The sequence below is a fragment of the Primulina tabacum genome, chromosome 9, assembly GCF_025594145.1.
Source record: "Primulina tabacum isolate GXHZ01 chromosome 9, ASM2559414v2, whole genome shotgun sequence".
Classification (NCBI taxonomy): domain Eukaryota; kingdom Viridiplantae; phylum Streptophyta; class Magnoliopsida; order Lamiales; family Gesneriaceae; genus Primulina; species Primulina tabacum.
This window is the reverse complement of record NC_134558.1, coordinates 17899950-17926092: the sequence shown is the minus strand read 5'-3', so window position 1 is coordinate 17926092 and position 26143 is coordinate 17899950. Positions and strand designations below refer to the sequence as shown.

At 35.0% G+C, this 26143-nt stretch overlaps 1 protein-coding gene across 1 annotated transcript; it reads left to right on the top strand.

The window, feature by feature from the left end:
• The first annotated feature begins 23352 nt into the window (after positions 1 to 23352).
• Positions 23353 to 25074, top strand: LOC142504571 (uncharacterized). The gene is made up of 3 exons (XM_075617429.1): positions 23353 to 23947; positions 24111 to 24220; positions 24804 to 25074. Exons 1-3 carry the CDS (start codon positions 23524 to 23526, stop codon positions 24849 to 24851), a joined length of 582 nt encoding a protein of 193 aa, XP_075473544.1. The 5' UTR covers positions 23353 to 23523; the 3' UTR covers positions 24852 to 25074.
• The last annotated feature ends 1069 nt before the right edge of the window (positions 25075 to 26143 follow it).

The window sequence follows — 26143 nt, the reverse complement described above, 5'->3', positions numbered from 1 at the left end:
TTCAAAGGTCGATTTAGGAATTTTTGTTAAGAGATGATTTAGGATTTATTTTATGCACTTGAGATTTAAATTGTTAAACTATTATGATTCATGGTTATGTTAAATTATTTTATTTAGTAATTTAGAATTTATGATTTAAGATTAGTAAAAAAAAATCGAGGTCGTTTTACTTGCCACCTTGTGACCCTCGCGGAGTCGGTAAACGAGTCAAATCAAAATCCTTGTATGTAGAGCCTCAATGTTGTCCTGGTTCGTAAGGACTAATCATGTACAATCACCACGACACACATTTCCTCTCGATGAATGATAACCATTTCGAAAGTCCGAGGAGGGTTGTTCGGTACAATCATCGTATGATTACCCATCTGCATGATTGGACATCTCTATGCCCTTACCATGAAACACCGTGCACAACATCACAGATTCTAGCCTCAAGCTCAAGTGGCATTAATCTCATTAAAATAAAGATTGTTCATTACACTTGAGTCAATAAATTCCCTAGCCAACCGTTGGCTTGCAGGTCATCTACTCTAACAATCTCCCACTTGCCCTAGAGCCAGCTACCCTTAAACTTTAATCTCATTGCTTCGCGATGCTTCTCAAACAATGGTCCTGGCAAGGGCTTTGTAAGTGTATCAGCAACGTTATCTGCAAAGGCGACTTTTTCGACTGATATATCTCCTCTTCCCACAATCTCCATGATGATGTGGAATTTCCTCGGTATATGTTTGGATCGCTGATCAGACCTTGGTTCCTTTGCCTGTGCAACGGCACCAATGTTGTTGCAGTACACCGGGACTGGATCAACTCCATTAGGAATAACGCCCAATTCTTGGACGAAATTCCTCACCCAAACTGCCTCTTTGGCTGCAGCAGATGCAGCGATATATTCAGCTTCAGTGGTGGAATCCGCAACGGTGTCTTTCTTGGAACTCTTCAAAGAGACAGCCGCACCATTGAGCATGAATATAAAACCAGTGGTCGATTTTTAATCATCTACATCACTTTGGAAGCTTGAATCAGTGTAGTCTTCCGATTTTAATTCTCCACCCCTATAGATCATGAACAAGTTCTTAGTCATCTTTAGGTACTTAATAATATCTTTTACGGCCTTCCAATGCATTGGACCAGGGTTCGCCTGATATCTGCTTGTAATACTCAGAGCGTAAGCAACATTAGGGCGTTTTGATATCTTACCGTATTTGATACTACCAATGGTTGACACATATAGAATACATGTTATTATCTCTATCTCTTTATCAGTCTTGGGGCACATTGCTTTAGATAGAGTAACACCATGACACATTGGTAAGTATCATCTCTTGGACTCTTCCATAGAGAATCTTTCCAGTACATATGATGATTCACCCATGTCTTTCATAGAGAATTTACTTGCTAACCATAATTTAGTTGATTGCACTAATCCTACATCATTTATAATGAGTAAGATATCATCAACATAAAGTACTAGGAATGTCACTACACTCTCACTAACTTTCTTTTGCACGTATGGTTCCTCAGGATTCTTGACAAAACCAAATTCCTTGATGGTGTTGTCAAATCCGAGGTTCCAACTTCTGAACGCCTGCTTGAAACCATATATTGATCTCTGAAGTTTGCATACCTTATACTCACTTCCCACTTATGTGTATCCCTCAGGCTGAGACATATAAATATCTTCTTTAATGTCTCCATTGAGGAATTCAAATTTTACATCCATTTGTCATATCTCATAGTCATACCATGCTGCTATGGCTAGTAGTATTTTAATGGATTTAAATATAGCTACTAGTGAAAAAGTTTCCTCATAATCAATTCCTTGCCTTTGAGTATAAATTTTTGCAACAAGTCTTTCTTTGAGGTCAATACATTCCCATCCACCCCAAGCTTTCTTTTGTAAATCCATTTGCATCCTATGGGTACGATTCCCTCATGTGGATCCACTAATGTCCAGACTTGGTTTGAATACATAGAGTTCATTTCAAACTGCATGGATTCAAGCCATTTGGATGAATCAGTATCAGATATTGCTTCTTTAAAGTTCATTGGATCACATCCAACACAAGGCTTATCATGGCCATGTTGATGAAGAAGTGTATATCTAGCAGGTGGTCTAATAATCCTATCAGACCTTCTAGGTGTGTGCACTTCAATTACTAGTTGTTGGGATTAGCTTCAACTTCTACAATTGAGGAAGTATCTTGAATTTCTTCAAGTTCTATCATCTTGCCTTTTCTATCTAATAGAAATTCCATTTCCAAAAAGGTGACATTTCTTGAAACTAAAATTTTTTCTTCATTGGGGGTGATGGAAATAATATCAAACAGAATTCTTTGGATACCCTACAAAATAGCTCATAATGGATCGACTGTCCAATTTGTCTCTCACTGTCTGCTTCACGTAAGCAGGACATCCCCATATTCTCAAGTAACAATATTTATGAGTTTTTTCCATCCATATCTCATATGGTGTTTTATCAACTCCTTTTATATGGGCATTATTCAACAACATTGCAGGAGTTTCAAGCGCAAAGCCCAAATATGATGTAGGCAGTTCAGTGAATCCCATCATAGATCGAACCATGCCCATTAAAGTTCGATTACGACGTGCAGAAACTCCATTCAATTGTGGTGTTGCTGGTGGAGTCCACTGTGAGAGAATCCAATTCTATTTTAATAATCCAAGAATTTAGTACTCAATTATTCTCCACCTCGATCAGATCGAAGTGTCTTCATACTTCTTTCTAGCTAGTTTTTCTACTTCAGATCTGAATTCTTTGAATCTTTCAAATGCTTCAGATTTGTGTTTCATCAAATAGGCACACCCATACCTTGAATATTCATCAGTAAATGTAATGAAATAGGATTGCCCATATTTTGTGCTAACGCTTAGCGGGCCACAAACGTCTGTGTGGATCAAATTCAATAGACCATATGCACGTTCCACATTTCCCTTAAAGGGAGCCTTGGTAATTTTTCCTTTTAGACATGACTCAAAAGTAGGTAGAGAATTTATGTCAGACAAGTTAAACATGTCTTCTCCCATAGTTTGTGTATCCTGCTTTGGGAAATATGACCTAGTCTAGCGTGCCACATTTGTGCTCGATTCGATCATCTAACTTTCTTTTGTTAGTTGTTGTTTTCTTTTATGCTTGGATATTGTTCAACATAATATATTTCAATTTTAAGTTATAGAAATAGTTAATTAATTCTTCGTTTCCTATCAAACATTAATTCTTGTAAATATTGCAAACACATTTAGCAAAAACACAAGAATAATCATCTCTATCAAGCATACAAATAAAAATAATGTTTTTAACCAATTCAAGAACATATAAAACGTCTCTCAAAAGTAACTTAAAATTATTGTTCAAAATCAAAGTAATGTCTCCAATAGCAGTTGCAGAAACCCTTACTCCATTCCCCAATCTTAGAAATGTCTCTCCATCTCTAAGTCTCCTGCTTTTTGCCATCACCAGCAAATCATTTCATAGATGAGAACCAAATCCGGTATCCAATACCCAAGAAGAGGAATTAATTGAGACATTTAATTCGATGTAAAACATACCATGGCCAGAACGCATCTGGGCAAGATACTCTGTGCAGTTACGCCTCCAATGTCCAGGCTTGTTGCAGCGGAAACAAACATGCTCTGACTTGTCGGGCTTTGAGGACCCCGGAGTGGGTTTCTTGTGTGGCTTTTTGTTGGGCTTGTTCTTCCTTGGTGGGGAAGAACGCTTCTTGCCATTATATTGGGATCCTTTTTCGTACCGGACGATGAGCCCCCCCCGAGAAGAACATGCTTTTCTTTCTTAATTGTGGCCTCATAAGTAGTAAGTATATTGACAAACTCTTCAAGGGTGGCCTCAAGCTTGTTCATGTTAAAATTAACCACAAATCCATCGAACGAGGGGGCAGTGACAACAGGAGAATATCAGTCGAGAGCTCATTAGGAATAACCACGTCGAGCCCCACCAACTTCTCGATCAGCCCAATCATTCTAACACCATGCTCATGGACAGAAGTCTCATCTCGCAGATGTGTAGTCATGAGTACTTTCACAGTAGCATATCTCTCTGAGCGAGTCTCTACTCCATACAACTCTTTTAGATGAAGATGAATGTCAGCAGCATTCGCAGCCTCCTCGAACCGCCTCTGCAGTTCATTCGACATAGAAGCCAACATGTAGCTTTTATCTTGGAGATCATGGTCTCACCATTTCTCAAGCTTAGCTAGTTCAGTCTCACTAACGTTCGAAGGTGCTCCTTCGGTGGCTTCTTATAAAGCACATACAAAATCTTCTCTGAGTTCAGAACAATTTTTAAATTTCGAAACCAGTCATTATATTTAGGGCCAATCAGCTTGTTTTGATCGAGAATGATTGAAAGCGGGTTACGAGTCATTATCATAAATATACTAAAAACGAAAAACAGAATAATGGTTACTGATTATTTAAAAATAATTTTAAGATAAAAAATATGGATTTTTATTTTATAAATTTTCCTCCCACTATTTTGACATTTCCACCACCCTCTGATGAAAAAGCGAAATCATATTTCCTTAGTGGGTACGTAGAGTCCAATTAGACAATTATGATCCCATATAATATCAGCCAATTATAATTTATAAAAGGTAGAACCCAATGGCATCCCTATGCAACCTCTCCGTGTTTCGCCTCATGTTTAATAAGGACCCAATTATATGACGTCGTTTATTTTCACGTGTCAAACCGGCCCATCAATATTGAATTGCAATGGATGGTCGCCATGAGTTCCCCTTATAATATGAGCCGAGGTCATGTGATTTCCACTCAATTGACATCATATGTTCGGTGGAAGTCACTGCTTTTCGGCTTCCAGGCCTCCCCAAAAATATGAGCTAGACACTGTTCTCGGGTAGAATTCAACATGCAACCACGGTTGATGGAAAGCAAAAATAAATTAAACTCCTTTAATTTTTACTTTTGCGGTTTGATATAAATTTTGAATCTTATTCAAAATGAGTGATTTTAATTTTAAAATTGTCTCATCATTTTAATTTAAAATCGTGTGCCATGTTTGTATGATTGCCGGATTCATGCAACTATATTATTTAATAATATACATATATGCATACTACTATACATCGCATATATATCATAATATGACATTCAACAATAAATAAGGATGATCGATCACAACACTATTAGATCCATGTGAATCAAACATGGATCCAGGTCAAAAACCTAGTTGAATGCAGATATGCAAATGCAACTTATTACAAGAGCTTCCAATATTTTTCATGTCTTCATCTTGTACATTGGGCCTACCATCTTCCAGTCTTGATCTCCCACTATTTCTAATAATTTCATTTAAATAGCCATGACACATAATGGATACATTTCATGGGATGGGAACGTGCCATAAACCAGGCCAACTTTAATAAATATTAACAAAATAAATAAAATAGTAAAATATCCTAACATACACCTAATACATTGGTCAAGGCTCTCGATCATCCTTCATGCATTTAATATCACATATTAACATCAATTAATTAAAAAAATTAAATTAATCGATTAAATCATTCATCTAATAATTTTATTACTAACCACCAGAATTATTAAAGAATTTAATAAATTAAATAAACATCTTTATATAATTTCAAATTAATTCAATAATAATTGATTTCTTTGTAAAACTCACTTTTACCATAAATAATTTAAATTATATTATAATTATTTATTTTACATGAAAATTATTAATTTTTCAAAAATTAATTTTCAAAAGAAAAATTGAACTAATTTTCTTAAAATATCAATTTTGTCCAAAATTTTTGAAAAATCAGAAAATTGCACCCTAAGCCCGAACAATTTAAGCTCATTACCCAGCACGGTACCCGATACGTTCTTAGGCACCTGCCCGCTTTGCTCGCCCGCTGCCCGATCGTATCGGGCAATGGTGGGCACTCAGTGTGCCCGTCGCGCGCAGAAAGCGCAGCGTACGCGCTCATGCTGCGCGGACGCTCAACTCGCGCGTGACCCTGCGCATGATCTGCCAGGAATAGTTCATCTGTCGTTCCAGAAAGATCAGAAAATAATTTTTTTTCCGATAATCTGATAAAAAATAAAATTTTTATGGTGCATCAATTTTCCGAAAAATTTTCTTGTGTGGTTAGAAATATTATTCAACATGATTTAAATCATATGATAAAGAGAACCTGACTCTAATATCACTGTTAGGATACCGGTTTTTCTCGTATCCAAAACGCAGCACAAGTTTAAAAATTTTATTTTGACACTCCTCTGGTATAAATTAAATAAATATTAATAGGGAGTTAGAAAATTTTATCTTTGGTGAAATTTTCACTAGGCTTCAACTACTACGGTATTAGCGGACGTAGCTTTTGTTGTAAATCTCTACAAACGTTCTTCGATTTGCTAATCTGATCCACGACTGGAATATTTATTCCTCTTCTAACTTGCACAGGAAAATTAGAAGATAATTTTCGTAGAGATAGAACACGAAGAAGAAGAAATCGACTCAATACAATAAGCTGAATTTTTCTTGCAAAATAAAAGATATTTTGAGAGAAACAAACTAAAACTTGGGAAGAGCCGAAAATAATGATCTCTTTCTTGAACTTTCGGATGCCTCTTCACGTAAATAAGAATCAAAATCTTATTTTTATTTGTAATGTTCTATTTACTTAATTAATTAGATTAATTAAGTCAATTAAAGATTCTAAAAAAATATTGCATGCCAAATCAAAGTCAATCCCGATTTTAGTGTGAGAATATCATGCATTGATTTTTTTCTTTGTGTGCAATTTTTTAAAATTATGGTATCATGAATATTTTCATATTACATAAATCAATACCATATTTTATAAAAACTTAATGGGCTATATTTTAACTCAATTAATATATAATTTAATTATTAAAGCCTATTTAAACTTTAATAAATTAGCATGATGTGCTTATACTCTTACATGCCTATGATCAATGCTCCCATTATATTAATAATATCATAATCTCGATCGACGATCCAACATCATCGATATGACAATTTCAACTTATTTGTTTTTATGATGCACATTTTAATTTCGAGATCACCAATGTCCAAATATGGCAGATGCACTCCCTTTGACAGTTTTAGCAGTCATGCTCTTAAAAATTTCTATAAGCTTTTATAAACTTTATTTATAAGCTTATCGATTGATCATATCAACTTATTTCTTATAAATTCAACTTATTGAATTTATTATCTCAACGGGAACAAGTAGACCAGTGTTTGTGTGACCCTCAATGGTTTAAGGATACAGCTAGCCGTGGGTTCACAACTCTTTGTGATTAAAGACAATTTTCTTTATTCGGGCTTACCCTAATTTACCCCATTTCATGCACCAATATTTGGTCATGAGTATGTCAGAAATTATTTTCTGATTAAACCCATCGAATCATGGTAAGAGCGTCTAGTAGCATCGCCCCATGATTCCCTAGGTATCACTGATAGTGCCTGCAAGAACCATTCGGTTATGATTAATGTACAGTACGGTACTTTCATCTCTAATATCCCAATTGAATCTGCAACCATTGGTTCATCGAGGGTTGCATATTAAATTCGATTGCTATGTGATACAATCATGAAACATTTATAATGTCATCACATGTACAACTAGAGAACTCTTTCCCTAATATATATCCCACACTCTGGCCAGAGATTGCATGCACTATTATTTCGTGAGATCGCATAGGATATTCACACCCATAGGTGAGCGGTGAATTCCTGACTACAATGCACTGGCTCGTACATATGTCGCAATTGCACCCAACCTCGCTACCTTGTGACGCTCGCGGAGTCGGTAGACGAGTCAAAACACAATCCTAGTATGAAGAGTCTCAGTGTTGTCCCGGGTTTTAAGGACTAATCATGTATAATCACAACCACATACTTTTTCCTCTCGATGAATTATAACCACTTGGAAGTCCGAGGGAGGGTTGTTCGGTACAATCATCGTATGATTACCCATCTACATGATTGAACATCTCTACGCCCTTACTATGAAACATGGTACAAAACATCAAATATGCTAGTCTCAAGCTCAAGCGGCCTTTATCATAATTTTTAGGCGGCTGAAATGACTAGGAACGAATTTAGAATATACAGTGTTTACAAATGATTTTCAAGGTCAAATTACGATTCATTTGTGATAGGATAGGGTAAAAGTGAAAGAGTGTTTAGAAGGAGAGTTGAATAAACACTAACAATTTTCACAACCTTTTCTTCTTTGATGAGTCATTTTAGTGATAAACTGATACTCGGAAATCTTGTAAGTCGATATCAATCAATTAACAATAAAAGTGTGGAAATAAACTGACCGATAGATAGAATAAAACTAAAATAAGAAGACACGAGATTTTATGGATGTTTGGAGATTTAAAATACTCCTACGTCACCCCTTCTATCACAAAGATATGATATTCACTAAAACACTTTGATCGATACAAAGAGTTGTACAGACCAGACCCACTTCAGTTTTAGACTTAACAATGCCAAACTGAAACTCTTAGTTACAAACTAGTTAACAGTACTCAACTTGACTGAAATAACTTAGCACAACTGATCTCTACAAGATCAAATATAATCACAATAACAATTTGTGCTTGTAAGCTCGAAGTATAGCCTTGAATGCTATTAATGTATACGATAAATGTGAGCAAAGATTTCAGCAGAGTAACAGCTTAGTTAATATAATAGTATATCAATCGGGTTGATTCAGTGTTGTAGAGTTTCTCAGCTGCTCTTCTCTGCTATTTATAAGCTTTGCCTCCAACAGTAATATTGATTGCGATTTGAAACTTTCTATCTGTTGTTTGCCACGTCAACATTCTTCTGACAATCGTACAATGCAGCTTTTGCAATCACACTACTTGTTGCAGTCAGCTTTTGTATAGTTGTCGGCTGAGCGTCCTTTTCCTTAACTGATTACGTGTACAGCTGAAGGATCAGCTGATAGGCTCACAACTGATTGTAGTAACTGATCAGTTCCAACTGATCAGTCAGTTGTCTGCGTAGTTCAGTTGCCTTTGAAAATCTGCGTACTAACCTTTAGTTAAGGGCAAACGATAGTTTGCATATTTTAGATCAGTTTCTATCAGTCTTCTTGATAAGTTAGTTCAATATATTAAATTCTTATTTCGTCAAACTTCCGAAATTCAGTTTCCAACAATTTCCTCATTTTTGGTGTTTGACAAAACTTAGAAAATAAGAACTGATCAATTGAACTCATTGTAGATAATATAACCTTTTATTGACAACTCTTTCAATGTATAGATTTATAAAAAGAATGAAAGAATAAAGGAATCTTCTAACTGAATAAAATAATCTTCAAGAATAATTTTCAAAATTTGTCAAATATCTTCTAGCTGGGTCTCTTTGTAGATTGTTCCTACTGATATTTTCCTTTCTCTTCCCCTTTTTTTCAAACGCATCAACCTTTTGGATAGCAGACTAACATCCGAGGGGAGGTTTGATACTGCATTCATCATAATTTCTTGCAGCAAATCCATTTTTTTTGAGAAAGTGTTTTCCAAAAAATCAACGCGTCTTGTGAACAAGGCTTGAGTTTGGAAGTGTGCTTCATCTGACGCTCTGTCTTTTCTGTGCTTCATCTGAGTTTGGAAGTGTGCTTCATATGACGCTCTGCTGGTATAGCTTCCTGATGAAGCTATAGAGAAGGAGAGAGATTCGGAACAGCACTGGAATCGGAAGGCCCTGCAGTTGGTTAACAAATGAGGATTCTCTTTAACATGTTCAATAGCAATATCTAACAAATCTCGTCGTTGTGCCAAAATTCATAATCTTAAATAAAAATTAAAAATTTACCAAGAATTGAAACAAAAAAACTTACTTTAAATCGAAACTAAAATCGTACCAGAGTGGAAAATGTATTGTAGATGTGGAAGAAATGGATCGAAAATGCGAGTATACATAGACAATTTTGCGACGGCTTTTGGTATAACCGCCGCTATTGGCGACGGTTTTCGGTATCACTGTCGCTATTTGCGACGGTTTTTATTTATTCTTCGCGAATAGCGACGGTTTTGTAACCGTCGACGATTTAAAATAGCGACGGTTTTGTAACCGTCGCCGATTTACAAAAGCGACGGTTCTAAATCGTCGCTAATTTGAAATCGGCGACGGTTTGTGAAAACTGTCGCAATTTTAATGTAGCGACGGTTTAAAACATAAACCGTCGCTATTTTAACAACAGTTAACTAAAACCGTTGTGGTTTCTCCAAAAAAATGCGCTAATCCATAACGGTTCACTAAAACCGCTGTCGTTTCTTAAAAAAAACGCCAATCCACAACGGTTTAAGAAAACCGTTGTCGTTTCGTCCAAAAAAATGCCAATCCATAACGGTTTTTATAAAACCGTTGTGGTATCCCAAAAAAAACACGCTCATAGACAACAGTTTTAAAAACCGTTATTGTAGCCCAAAAAAACACGCTCATACGAAAACGATTTTTAAAAACCGTTGTTGTATCCAAAAAAAACACGCTCTTAGACAACGGTTTTTGTTTACTAAGGTGTATTTCATTCCCCCTAAGCTCATGACTTGTATATGACCAAAAAGATCCATATGTAGCAGTTCTAAGCATCAGGAAGATGATTTACAACCCTTGTTTTTAAATAAAGGTCTTACTTGCTTGCCAAGCTTACATGCTGAACAAATTTTATCTTTTGAAAAATCTATTTTGGGCAAACTAGTTACAAGATCATGGTTACTAAGATAAGCAATAGATTTAAAGTTTAGGTGGTTCAACCTCTTATGCCACGACCAGTTTTTAGAAGATTTAGAAGCTATAAAACAAACTGGTGCATAAGGTTGATCAGTCCAACTGACTTTGTAGGTGTTCCCACAACGATTACCAGTTAGGATGACCTCATCAGTTGAGTCTCTAACTGAGCAAGTGTGTCTGTCGAACTGAATTGAGAATTTATTGTCGCATAACTGACTGATGCTAATCAAGTTATATTTTAAATTCTCAACTAGTAAAACATCTTTGATAGTGAAACTACCATGGATAAGCTTACCCTTACCCACCGTTTTACCTTTGGAGTTGTCTCCAAAACTGATGTTTGGACCAATGTATTTGATCAGTTGGGATAGCAAATTTGCATCCCATGTCATATGACGCGAGTATCCACTGTCCAGATACCAGGTTGATTTTTTGTTTGTACCTGTCACCTGCAATCACACACAATATATAATCTTGGTACCCACAATTATTTGGGTCCTAAACTGATTATTCCTTTAGGAACCCAGACTTGGATTAGTCTAACTGACTTTCTAGTTGCTGTGTTCCAAATAGTTTTTCTCGGCTTGTGTGTGCTTGATGTGTGGTGTGCAGATGAAGCAATAAGAGTTTTAGCCTTGTTCAACTGGTTGTTCAGCAGATATCTTTTCTGAACTGGCTTTCTGTTTTAGTAATTGGAGTAACCATTAGAATAGTTCAGGTATTTATTGCTGAACCTTTTTGATGACTGACTTTGTGGGTCAATTGAAATTTTTGGGCTATAATCAATACCATACCTTCTAGCCTTGTTCTTATTTTCAATAGGCTGTTCAACTAGTTTACTTAGCTCATGTTTTTCTTGAACTACAACTGATTTTACAAAGTCAATTTTCCCTTTGTCCATGTTCAGTTTTGGCTGAATATCACTGGTGGAAGTTTCATCTTGGTTGGTGAACCCTAAACAGTTTTATCAGTAACTGATTTTCGCTTATCTTGTATTTTAGCTAATGCAACAGATGATTTATATCATGCCATAATAAACTCAGTTTGCTTTGAATTCTCAAGTATTAACTACTGAATCATAGATTGATTCTTGATTCTTTCACCATTCAGCTCAGCAATCTTCTGTTTAAGACTCAACAGATCAACTAATTCATCAATTTCAATTTTATCGTCTTTGTGATCAGTTTGCTTTGCTCTGGCCTTTCAAAAGATAGAGCAAGCTTGTGATACTCGTTGATCATGTCATGAAGTGTAGAAATAAGTTCATCTCGTGTGAAGTCAGTTGAACTAAAGTCGTGTAGAACCCGTAAGTCAGTAGACGTATAAGCCATGCATAATTCTAGATTTTTAAATTTAATTGACTTCATTGCATGATTATTTTAAATGCATTTATTTGAAGTTAATTATTTATTATTTCAGTTCAGTAGTTTGATTTTTAGCATTTCAGTATTTTCAGTGAGGCCGGACCGGAGTTAGAGTTTTGAGATAGAATTTAAGATTCGAGAAATATTTCCAGAAGTTAATTTAGCTAGCAAGTAAGTTCATTTAAGTTAAAAAGAAGTTTAAGGAATTATTTAAGTTAGTTGAGGATTTTAATTTAAATTATTGGAGGTGATTAAGAAATGAGCTCATTTAAGTTACTTAATTAAGGGGTTAGTTCACTAAATTAATTAAAGGATTAGTAAGGCTTTTAAGGGTTATTAAATTACTAGATAATCAATTTTTCCCCTACCATTTATCATGCATTTTCGGCCACACCCCTAGAAGAACAAACTAGGACTTGCCAACTCACCTTTGACCCATTCTTGGTTGATTAGCATGCTAATTCTTTTAGCTATTTTTCCACCTTAATTAATTAATACTAGACCACTATCCTAACCCTTGTTTGGCATGATAAAATCGGCCACTATAGTCTAGAATCACCCAAGAGATCATTTGATAGCAATTCAAAATTCAAATTCAAAAGGGGAGTGGACTTGGTCTTGATATGATCCTATTTTTGTGCACCCTTCTCCTCACCTTCATAACCATCACTCCCCCCTCCACCTCCACCGAAAATAAGACCCCTTTTCAGTAGAAAAAACGTGGATAGCAGCTAGGGAGAAAGGGAGAAAAATCGAGTTCAAGAAAGGTAGACAAGAAGCGCTCCACCTCCTCCGTGCCGCGTCGTCGTTGTTTCGTTCGTTTTCTTTCAAATTGAAACCAGGCATGTCTAGATTTCTTTCAAACCTGAATCAAGTCATATTATCATTTATTTTTCAGTACATGATCATGTTTTAGCAAGCAAAAACCGAGATACATGTCAAAATATTTTTGGAACACACATGCAGAATTTCGGCCCTTTCATGACAAGCTTCACGTTTTTCTGAGTTTTGTGGTTTCAGGTGATTGGTTCGATTCCAGGCTCCCAAGGCGGCTTGTATACATGTAGTAGGATGCATTAGGACCATGTTGGTCCATTCAAACCAGCCCCATGCTTGCTGGAAATTCAGAATGACAGCAAGTCCCTTAGGTGCAGAAAAATGTGGTTCGAAAATTTCAGTTTTGTGCCAAGGGGTTGGATCTGATCTTGGCTGCCCCAAGGGCCTATAGCCATGGTTGGATCACTTCCCTAGCATTTCTAAGACGTGACTAAGTTGCCCTTTTGGTGGCTTGGTCCATGGTTCATCGGTTTTTAATCAAAACGTCAGAACAGCCCCTTTCCCCATTCGGCCCTTCCATTTTTCAGCATATGGTTCGTTTCTTTTGTGGCTTGGTGTGGATCTTGGTTGGCCTATGGCCCTTAGCCACGGTTCATATCATGCTCCTAGATGTCTAGATCGAGCCATGGTCAATCAAATGGCCACTGGAACGACGCAAGACATCGATCATAGCATAAACACTACACACGCATGCATGTTGCTCTCGGTTGGACCCTTCGGTTAAGATTTGGTGTGATGCGGATTGTGGCTGGCCTAGGGCCCTTAGCCATGGTTCAAATCATTCCTTGGGATGTTGGTAAGAGTCTCTGGTTGGTGGTTCACGCCCCTAATGGCCGATAGTCTCGAAACCAATGCAAGTCTTGTAGTGCGCAGCTGCTGTATTTTTGACAGCAAGTATGCTGCTGTTCAGAAGCGTCGTTTGAGTTCTTGGTTGGCTTTTAGCCCATGGCCTTGGACTGGACAGTGCCTCATTGAGTTGGGAAGGTCATGTTTTCGACCGTTCGTCATTTGGATCATTTTTGAGGTCGTACGAGAATTTACGGTGCAATGTGCCAAATTGACTCTCGAAAGAGCGTTTCGTGTTTTGGCCTCCATTTCACCTAGATTTCGACCCTATCATTTTAGGAACATTATTTTATGATTTTTCAGCGTATTTTAATCATGACTATACGTTGGTTCAGTGTCGGTTCAGGTTGGCTCGGAGTCATGATTAAATGCGAAGTCATTAGGCGTCATAGTCGCATCTTTTGAACGTAAATTGCATAGTTGGTCATGTTTAAGCTATTGCATATTTTTCATGGCACAGTTAGGTTGCAGCGAGCCTGGGAACGATCCAATCCAATCCAGTTGGTAAAATTACAGGAATTTTCATTATGCCAGTTAATTATTTTACGTGCATTAAACAGAAAATGATTATTTTTGAGATTTATGCGATATGGCTTGTGGTTCATTCACTATGTGGGAGTGTTATTTTTATACGGTCGCCAGTGACCGATCAGTTCAGTATGGTACCACCCGGTCGCCAGTGACCGGCCAGCTCAGATCAGTTTCAGCCTCCCCGGTAGCCAGTTACCGATCAGTTCAGCTTAGTGCAGTGGCCACAGGCGTAAAACATAATCTCAACAGAAAATTTTACCAGATATTTCAGTACAGGCTCCAAGGAGCAAATATTTTTACAGTGACTTCCAGTTCAGTTATGCACGTATTATAATTGCTCAGTACAGATTATTTTCAGTATGCCTCAGGACAGGATATTTTATCTCATGCATATTTTAAATTCAGATTTTTACTCGTTACCTGCGATTTATGCATGCTGAGTCTTTAGGCTCACTAGACTTGATTGTTGTAGGTACTGTTGAGGCCAGGGCCGAGGGCGGGGACCAGTGAGTCAGCTTGGGTCGGCAGTAGTGGCACCCGAGGACCTCAGAGCAGCAGTTGTTATTTTCTTCGCAAACAATTTTTATCAGTTGTTGGATATTTTTAAATCGTTGTTGTTGGCAAAAACTTTGATTTTTTTTCCGCTGCAATATTTTGAAATATTGAACTTGATTCACCAGTGATTTTATGTATGAGGCCATTTAAGTTCTTTTAAAAAGAAAATTTTTAATTTTCCGCAAATTTTCAAGCAAGTAGTTCGAGGGCCTTCATAAGTCGAATACATGTTGACTGGTTGTCTCCAGTTCTGTGTCATCAGCCATTAGACACTTGACCTCCTCATCATCATCACTGGAGCAGCTCAAGCTCTCAGGTTCTGAATCATCACTATCAGATTCTGCCCATTTGGACTTGCTTTCTTATGCTAGAAGCATTTCATGTTTCTTTCTGTAAGATTTCTTTTCATCCTTGGTTCTTCTCTTGTGCTCGTAAGATTTATTTCCCTTTTCAATTGAGCCTCGACTGTTCTTCTTTGGCTTAAGACAGTCAGCAATAAAATGACCAGTTTTGCCACAGTTGTAGCAAGCGTTAGGTTCTTCCTTGGAGTTATTTCTTTGGTATTGTCTTTGAAAGTTTCCTTGATTTCTTCTCATAAATCTCCCAAACCTTTTGACAAATATTGACATAGCATCATTGCTTAACTGATCAGCAGATTTTTCAACTGAACGAGTTGGTTCCAGTTTGACAGCATTTATATCAATTGTAGCAGCTGGTGTAGAAGGTTCCCCTTCTCTGGTTTGCAACTCAAACTCATAGGCTTTTAAGCGAATAAATCATGAAGTTCGACTTTGTTCAGGTCCTTTGATTCTCGCATTGCCATGGTCTTAATATCCCATTCCTTGGGAAGACCTCTGACTACTTTCAGTGCCACCTCTTTATTTGAATACACCTTACCAAGTGCATTCAGTTCGTTTACTATGTTGCTTATTCTTTTATCATATTCGTGCATGGATTCTCCAATCTTCATCTTGATATTGTGGAATCTTTGAACCGCAACACATAGTTTATTCTCCTTGGTTTTCTCATTGTCTTCGCAGAGCAGAATCAGTTTCTCCCAGATTTCCTTTACAGTTTTGCACATTTTTATTTTGCTAAAAGTGACTTTGTTCAGCGTTTTGTACAAAATGTCTTTAGTCACGTTTTCCAAGTTGGCTTTTCTTTTGTCTTCAGCTGTCCATCCATCTCAGGGTTTTTCAATGCGGTGTGGTGCTTCATCAGTTATGGCAACAACAGTGTTTGCCTTCAATATTTTCATGGGTCCGTCTGTAATAACGTAGCATATGTCATCGTCTTTTGCAGCTAGATGAGCCTGCATTCTGATTTTCCAATCATCAAAATCTTCTCTGGAGAACATTGGAATTTTTTTTAATGAAGACATGGTAATTAGTTTGTGCATATGAATATTCAGGAAAAAGATTCAACTGCTCTGATACTACTTGATAGGATCGGGTAAAAGTGAAAGAGTGTTTAGATTTTTCACAACCTTTTCTTCTTTGATGAGTCAGTCTAATGATAAACTAATACTCGGGAATATTGTAGGTCGATATCAATCAGTTAACAATAAAAGTGCAGAAATAAACTGACTGATAGATAGAATAAAACTGAAATAAGAAGACACAAGATTTTATGGATGTTCGGAGATTTAAAACACTCCTACGTTACCCCTTCTATCACAAAGATAGGATATTCACTAAAAGAATTTGATCGATACAAAGAATTGTACAGACCCACTTTAGTTTTGGACTTAACAATGCCAAAGTGAAACTCTTAGTTACAAACTAGTAAACAGTACTCAACTGGAATGAAATAACTTAGCACAACTGATCTCTACAAGATCAAGTATAATCACAATAACAGTTTGTGCTTGTAAGCTCGAAGTATAGCTTTGAATGCTATGAATGTATACAATAAGTGTGATAAAAGATTTCAGCAGAGTAACAGCTTAGTTAATAGAATAGGATATCAATCGGGTTGATTCAGAGTTGTAGAGTTTCTCAGCTGCTCTTCTCTGCTATTTATAGGCTTTGCCTCCAACGGTAATACTGAATGCAATTTGAAACTTTCTGTCCGTTGTTTGCCACATCAACAGTCTTCTGACAATTGTACATTGTAGCTTTTGCAATCCCATTACTTGTTGCAGTCAGCTTTTGTATAGTTTTCGGCTGAATGTTCTTTTCCTTAACTGATGACGTGTACAGCTGAAGGATCAGCTGATAGGCCCTCAACTGATTGTAGTAACTGATCAGTCAGTTGTCTGCGTAGTTCAGTTTGCTAGTCCATTTGCCTTTGAAAATCTGCGTACTAACCTTTAGTTAAGGGCAACCGTTAGTTTGCGTATTTTAGATCAGTTTCTATTAGTCTTCTTGATCAGTTAGTTCAATATATTAAACGCACGGTTTGTCAAAATTCTGAAATTCAGTTTCAAACAATTTGTATTAAAGTACAATCAAGGAATATATCTATGCTGATTGCATGGGTATACAGATAAAGGAAAATGAAACCATAAAAATGTTAAATTATACTAAAATAAAGATTGTTCATTACACTTGAGTCAATAAATTCTCTAGCCAACCGTTCGCTTGCAGTGCATCTACTCTAACAAGCCCAACATGTGGTCTGATTTCGGATGGCAGGCTCATGTTAATATCCAAGTTGGAGAACCAGTACACTAAGGTGGGCAGTTGAGGCGAGCCATGATAAATGTGCTAAGGGGCTGGAGTTGTACCTTGGTGTTAGGGAGAGTACTAAGGCGATATGAGGTGTGCTAAGGGGGAGGTGTGCCAAGGTGTTAGTGCGAGTGTTAAAGGGCTAGAGGTGTGCTAAGTAGTTAGGAATTAGAGGATAGGTTGAGTATTTGGAGTTGTGTCATGTGTAGCCAAGGGTGGTGACAAGAGTGGGCTATGAGATGAGGCGTGTATGGAAGCTATAAGAAGCTAAAGCTGAGTTAAGGATGTACTAAGGAGTGTTTAATCAGTTAAAAAGTTGAGGATAAGCTAAGGAGCTTGGAGTGTGTTCAGGAGATAGGGATGAGCTAAGGAGTGTGGAGAGTATGATGAGGAGCTAAGAAGTGTGGAGGGGTGGATGCTCACCCTTAGTAGGCGAACTCCTAGCTGTTGTCTAGCCCATGGACGAGCTCTTCTTTATTTAGCTATAGTAAGGCGAGCCCCCGATCGAGGAGACACGTGAGTTATACGTACACGTGGTCACCGTATTATTCTCGTATAAATGTCAAGTTTGAGGATTTAATTTGGAATTTACTACATTGATTTTTGGGTGGTGTCTTAGCTACCTTCTTGATAGTCGATATATTTTGCTCTAACTTCAAAGTCAGATAAGCTATATCATAATACCCTCCCGACCCTTCTAACAATCCGTTTGTGATTTAAGGTTCACCCTGAGTTGGAAGCATTAGCACAGGTCAACTTTGGGTCTCTGAAAGGAACTATTAAATTCCAGTGAGTATGAGGATTAGACGTAAATTTTTTTCCATTCACCATCAATAATGGTCCTAGTGAAAAGGAGTAGACAAAGACCTAGGAAATGATCAAAACATCGGGATAAATTGATTTCAATCCAGCTGGCGAGAGTTTAAGGAGAAGAATTCCTTTGTATACGATTAATTGCACATATAACATTTTCTTAATCTATACATCTATACATTCTATACATATTATAAATTATAAAAGTGTGAAACAAGGTCAAAGTTTTTCTATTGTATATTGTCAACTTTGTCCTTAGTTTGTACATACATGAAAAATTTAGTGAGGAGTTTTTTGTCAAATCAGTTATTATGATAAGGACATAATTGTCAAACTACATTTATGTTAGATAATGATCAAGTTGCCAAAAAAGCTGAAATTTTAAAATTCTTTGATTTTTATTTTTTTGTAGATGAATTGAACAAACTTTTTTCACAAAAAATATTAATTTGAAAAGATTGAAATACCAAAATATATTGGTTTTATTTGCTTATAGATGAAGTGAAAAAGAATTTTTTCACAAAAAACTTAATTTGTAGATTTTTTTCACAAAAAAGTTAATTTGTAGAAGATTAAAATAACAAAATTCTTTTGTTTTATTTTCTTGTAAATAAAATGAAAATATTTTTACCACAAAAACTTAATTTGTATAACGATATGATGTTAAATATCTTTTATTTTACGTTCATTAAGATTAATTATTTTAAAATGAAGAATTAAACTAATGAAGTCAAATAATTAAACTAATTTGGTTTTAACAAGGTTGATGTCATGAAGAATGTTCGATATTTAATTACATTTACAAAATGATACAAGAGTTATCAGATATTAATATAGATAATCCTAATAAATATTTCATTGATATTTATTTTATCTATATTTCTTTATCAAAAAGAAAGTCAACTAATATTATTCAAAGCCTTGGTTTATTATGAAAATTTAACGATATAAGATTGAATAATATATTTGTATTAATTTTAACTATATTTTCCTCTTTTTAAAGGCTAGAAACTATAACAATTATTTTATGAGAGATTTTTGCAATTAACGAATGATTATTTTTATAAGAGATATATATTGACAAATCAGTTATAGTTTTTGTAACATTAAAAGATATATCTTTGAATGTAAATTTTTAAAATTATGATAAATAAATTTTTATAAAATTTATTCATTTGCAATACTCACTACTTTCAAAGTTATTTGGTTTTTATTTACTTGTAGATGCAGTGAACAAATGTTTTTCACAAAAATATTTGTCAAAAATATTTGTTTGAAAGTGATTTATTTTATTTTGTAGATTTATAATCTTTTGAATGATTTTATATATGCAAGAAGTTTATCTTTAATTTGGTGAGGAAATTTTTGTAAAATCAATTATTATGATGATATCAAGATTATCAATCTACGTATGCTAGGCAAGGATCAAGTTGTCAAGAAGATTGAAACTCAAAAATTCTTTGGTTTTTATTTTCTTGTAGATGAATTGAAAATATTTTTTCCGCAAAATATTAATTTGAGAATATTGAAATACAAAAAATCATGGGTTTTATTTGTTTATAGATGAAGCGAAAATAATTTTTTCCTAAAAAAATTAGTTTGTACAATATTGAAATACCAAAATTCTTTTGTTTTATTTGGTTGTAAATATAGTGAATTTTTTTCACAAAAAACATAATTTGTGTAAGGACATGATATTGAATATCCTCTATTTTGCATTAATTGAGAATAATTAATTTAAAACAACGAATTAAAATAATGAAGCCAAATAATTAAATCATGTGGGTTGGTGTTATGAAGAAGGTTCATTGATTAATTATATTTTACAAAAATGATACAAAGCATTACTGGATATAGAAGAAAGATGACCTTATAAATATTTCGTGAGTATTTATTCTATCTATTTTTCTTTATAAAAAAATCCAACTAATATTTTTCAAAGCCTTAGTTTATTATTAAAATTTAACAATATATGATTGAATACATACAGTTTTACTAATTTTAACTATTTTTCGTCTTTGTAAAGATCAGAAACTATAACAATTACTTATTTGATGATCTTGCCATTCACGAAGATGTATTTTTATAAAGGATGGATATAAGTAAATCAATTATAGATTTATGTAATCTGAAATTACATATCTTTGAAGGTAAATTTTTAAAATTATTATAAATAAATCTTTACAAAAATTATTCATTATTGCTCAATATTTCTCCTTATGAGTTAGGGCACCCACTCTCCAATGTGAGTGGGCGTTTCACATGAGAGAGAGTGTGTCAGTTTATTTTTTAAAAAAAAATTGCATACTTAGCGACGGTTTTTGAAAAAACCGTCGCTATTAGCGACTGCTTTAAATAAACCGTCGCCGATTTGCTGACACGCGGGGTCCATGTGTTCTGAATTATTTTAATGCCCAAAGAAATTGGTTTTGAAACCAATTTAGCGACGGTTTTGAAACCGTCGCTAATTGCGACGGATTTTCAAAAACCGTCGCTAAACGTTGTTACTTATTTTATGTATTGGTTTAAAGTATCCGTTGGTGAATATAACCGTTGCAAAATAGCCGTTGCAAAGTAGCCGTTGGAATATAGCCGTTGCAAATTTCAATATAAATAGACACCTTGTACTATACAATTCTTTATTCTACAAACATACAATTTGGCAAACAGATACACTTGAATTTGTTTACTCCAAAATGTCTCAATATTCCAGTAGTTCAACCTCTAGCTCGACAAGTGAAAACGAAGTCCAAGTTGAAGTTGATGACGAAGATTATGATCCGGGGAAAGAGCTAATGTCATTGATACTTCAACAAAGTCGACAAATAGTTGAATTATGTCAAAGTAATAACGTGATGCAGCGAAGAAGAAGGTTCATCCAAAGAAATCGTGAAGCCGGGCATGCGAGGCTCTTCAACGATTATTTCTCCACAAACCCGGTGTATCCAGATCAAATATTTCGAAGACGATTTCGCATGCGAAGAGAGTTATTCTTTCGAATAATGAATGCACTTGAGGATCGTTCACCGTATTTTCAGCAAAGGGACGATGCTGCGAGAAGAAAAGGCTTGTCACCACTACAAAAATGCACGGCTGCAATTCGTCAATTGGCGTATGGAGTCCCGGCCGACCATCTTGACGAGTACCTACGCATGGGTGAATCAACTGCCATCAAGTGTCTTTTCAAGTTCTGCGGATATGTGGTTGAACTATTTAGTGATCGATATTTGAGAAGGCCAAATGCTGATGATGTTCAACGTCTTCTTCAAATGCATGATGAAAGGCACGGGTTCCCTGGAATGTTGGGCAGTCTTGATTGCATGCACTGGGAATGGAAAAATTGCCCAGTTGCTTGGAAAGGCCAGTTTACAAGAGGCCATGGGTCACCGACAATCGTGCTTGAAGCGGTCGCGTCTCAAGACTTGTGGATATGGCATGCATTCTTTGGTGTCGCCGGTTCACGTAATGATCTTAACGTGTTGTACGAATCTCCCATATTCAATAACGTCTTGCAAGGAAATGCACCAGAGATTAATTTCATGGTAAACGAGACTCAATATACGAAGGGGTATTATTTAACAGATGAAATATATCCGAAATGGGCCACTTTTGTTAAGGCTTTTCCTTGCCCGGAGGATCCAAAGAGGAGGCTTTTTAAGGAAAGACAAGAGTCTGCAAGAAAAGATGTTGAACGAGCATTTGGGGTGCTCCAAGCTCGATGGGCAATTGTCAGAGGTCCAGCTCGTTATTGGTACAGAAAAAAGTTAAAATATATTATGTTAGCATGCATTATTTTACATAACATGATTATCGAAGATGAGGGGGTTCACGTGACAAATTGGTACAACGATGAAGGTGACGAACCCGCACAACCCGTCCAGGGCTCAAACCGAGGATTTCATGAATATCTCCGAACAAATTCCGAAATACATGACACTCATGTGCATCACCAACTTCGTGCCGACTTAGTTGAACATATTTGGTCACAATACAACAACAATCCTTGAATTAGTATTTTGCATCTTCTGTTAAATTTAATTTATTTTCTTTTATTTTTATGCAAGTGTTATTTATTATTATATGTTGTACCGTTTTATTTTAGGTTTATAATAAATTTTTAATTTTAAGTAAATGACACTCATAAAATTAAATTATTTTACGTATTGAATATATAAAAACAAATTATTATTAATATAAAATAATAATAATTTAAATTTCCTGAAAAATTTGAAATTGAATTTATTTAATGTAAAATAAGAGTAAGATAAATGAGTGAACAGCGGGACCCACAAATAATGAGTGTGAATGTTAAAATGAATGTGGAAGAATAGATGTGTTAATGTAATGTGTATGTGGCATGTGGACCCCACGATTTTTGATGAGGTGGTGGGTGTTATAACACCCACCAATGCGGACGCTCTTATGATTGATAATAAGAAATGTCAAATTTATTTGTTTTTATTTGCTTAACACATAAAATTTTTAAACAAATATCTTTTGCACTCATTTTATAACACATGTAGTACAAATTATATTACATTGAATTTCCTACGGATAATGCTAAACGTACAACCAATATATCGTACTGCGATATTTACAACAATTATATCGTGAGATTTTGTTATTATCTAATGAGATTTTATATTTAATTTATCATGAGTTTTTGATAAATGAAATTTCTGTATTAATTTTTTTGAATTGTAAGAATTATTGTACAAATTTGGTTGCACATGTAGCATTACTCATTCTCTATCGACTAATATAGCATGAAATCATTAATATATATTTTTTTGTAAATTAATCTCTTCTGATATCATTTCTTTCACAACAATTTTTTATAATAGAAATGTATTTTCACGTGCGCAGCATATGTCTTTACCTAGTTTTAATAAAAACAAGAATACACGAACAAAGCCTGAATGTCATTCTCAACCCTACACCAACGGAAAAAACGCTTCATTTTTACCCTATAAAAACTCAAACAAAAATATGTGAAAAAGAGAGGAACATTTTCCCTTTCATTCTCTGTGTTCAATCTCTTTCTCCAATCGAGGAAAGGAAATTGAATTCAAGAAGCTATTTCCTCTCCATTTAAACGTCCAAACCATAAAAATAATAATATATAATGGGTTGTGGGGAATCGAAGCATGCTGTTGCCACAGCCAACACAGCTGTTACCAAAAGCATGAGCAAAAGATCAGATTCCAACAAAAACGCCCCTCCTCTCCAAAATGCCTCGAATGAACCTGCAAATGTCAAGGAAAATGAAATCCCAGGTGCCGTATTCATTAAAAAAGAAGCAGAAACCACGGAGAAGGAAAATACCCTATCGAATCAGGAGAATATCGAAAATGGAGAATCTGCTGAAGGAGGAGAAGGGAATCCCAAGACCTCTTCGGATAAGACGAAAGAAGGCCATGGAGCAGGTGGCGAAGAAGCAGAGAAACTGAATTCATGTGATCATTTTCCTCGCCATTTTTTCTCACCGACATCGAAAAAACATGAAGTAGAATCCATAGCTTCTATGAACGATCCTGCAACGGAAAATGGTTTTTGTATTAGAATTTATCGGAGTTTTTGTGCTGCAAGATTTATCTTATAATTTTGTTGCATGGGGTTTTAATTATATAACAATATCAAGCTGCATTGTTTTTGTATTGAATCTTTGATGAACTGTATCAATTTAATTAGTTTGTTTTTTCTTGTTTGCAGAGGAGGGGCTAAAATTGGAGGATGCAGGAAACCAAGTGATCACGAATACAATTAATGATAACAAAGTGACTACCTCTGTGGGAGAAGAGAAGACTCATGTTGAAGAAAAGGTAATGTTCCAAAATTAGTGTCTGTTATTTTCAAATCTCATCTAAATTTTTTTTTTTTCAAAAATTAAAATTCTATTCCTATGTATGACAATAATCGCACCTGAAACTCTAATATAAAAATATGTTGCTTGAAATACGTACACATTACATGTGTGGAGAGATCTATTCGATCGATCCTACATTTAAGATATTGCAAATTGTCATGTTCATCGAATGATGTAGTAAGAGTAACATCTGATTTTTCACATTGTCACTTGTCTAATACATGATCCACATGAAAATCATAAAAGCGACCCATTGTATATATGTCATTGGATCCACCTTTATTGTAGATCAAACTAATCATGTGGATAATGGCTAAACGATGTACATAATTGTCTCATAAACCTGATTTTATTATCATATCCAGCAAAATTTAATGTGTGTTTGTCTTGTTGATAATCTTTTCGGTTTGAAACCTGATTGTAACGAATCCCCCGGTTCAATAAAAATCATAAAACGGCGATAATTTTTTAAATCAAAGTTGACTAAAAGTATGTTAGTTTTGTGGCCGTAATTTATCAGGTTCATGTTGATGTTTCAGGAAAGTGGTAATAATGCGACTTCGACAACCGATACGAAGACAAATTGAAGAAATTGCTAATGTTTCCAAATTCCGATTCAAATAGTCACTGAGAGAGAGGACTCGGCGATAAATACCAAATAAAAAGTTTAGTACTTGAAAAAGGAGATTTCGATCTTATATTTGTTTTGTTATATTGTATATAGGTACTCAAGAAAATATATAGTGTGGCATTTTTTTTTTTTTTGTTGACATGCAAAAAATGCCTTAACTATTATTTTAATTTGAAGAATTCCAATTCTTTCTTTCTTATATTTAATTTTATGAAAACTTGTTTATTAATCTATTCCCTGATTGATTAAAGAAATGGAGACATGCTTGCATGTACATCCTAATTCTTGAGACTCCAATTACATCATTGCCACTTTCAAATACATAATAGTGAGCTGATCAATATTTAATAATGCACATCCAATATATTTTGTAATATACATAATCCATTTTATGAATATATATGATCATTCTTGTTTTCTTGATGAAATGGAGCGTAATTAGGGCACGGTCAAAGTAGAGAACGGACAACATCGTCTTATTATATATATAATTTTACAATTACTTCGCAAATGGAGTAAGAAAATTATATTTTAGGAAATTTAACTTGTATACTTGTAATTTTTGTTCATGTAGTCGGTTGATTTATGGTCTTAGTCAGCTAATAATTTACACTTATCTCGATTTTAGTGATTTTTCATTAGAGTTCTGAAATGATATCAGAAAATGATGGCATGTCATCGAAATATGCTGATGTAGAGATTACATTGCTAACGTGTTCGATATCACGTTAACATTTTGGTAAAATAAGACTAAAACTGAAAATAGTGTAAGTCTGTGGACTAATGTAGTATTTGCAAGTGCTTCTTTTAAGTGATTCTCAACTTCTAGATACAATTAAAAACATTTCATTACTAGAATGTGAGAACCACGATTTTTGGGCATATAATTATTTATTTAAATATAGATATGTATAAAAATGTATTTCGAATTATGGTATTATTGTAAAAATAATAAATTCGAAAATATTAAATAATAAATGATATTAAATTTTCAATAAATAAATGAAATTTAAAAATCCAGTCCAAAATATTCAAGAATTTTGAAATTTAAGTATATGATATCAATAAAATTTATAAGAAAATATTTTAAGCAAGACAACTTTTGCTCAACATAGAAGCTACTAAATTCAATGCAGTTTAGGTATTTTATAAGCCTATATAGGGATGTAATCGAGTCGAGCCGAGCCGAACTCTTGAATGTTTGAGCTTGGTTCGTTTATAATCGAGCCGAGCTCGAGCTTTATTTAA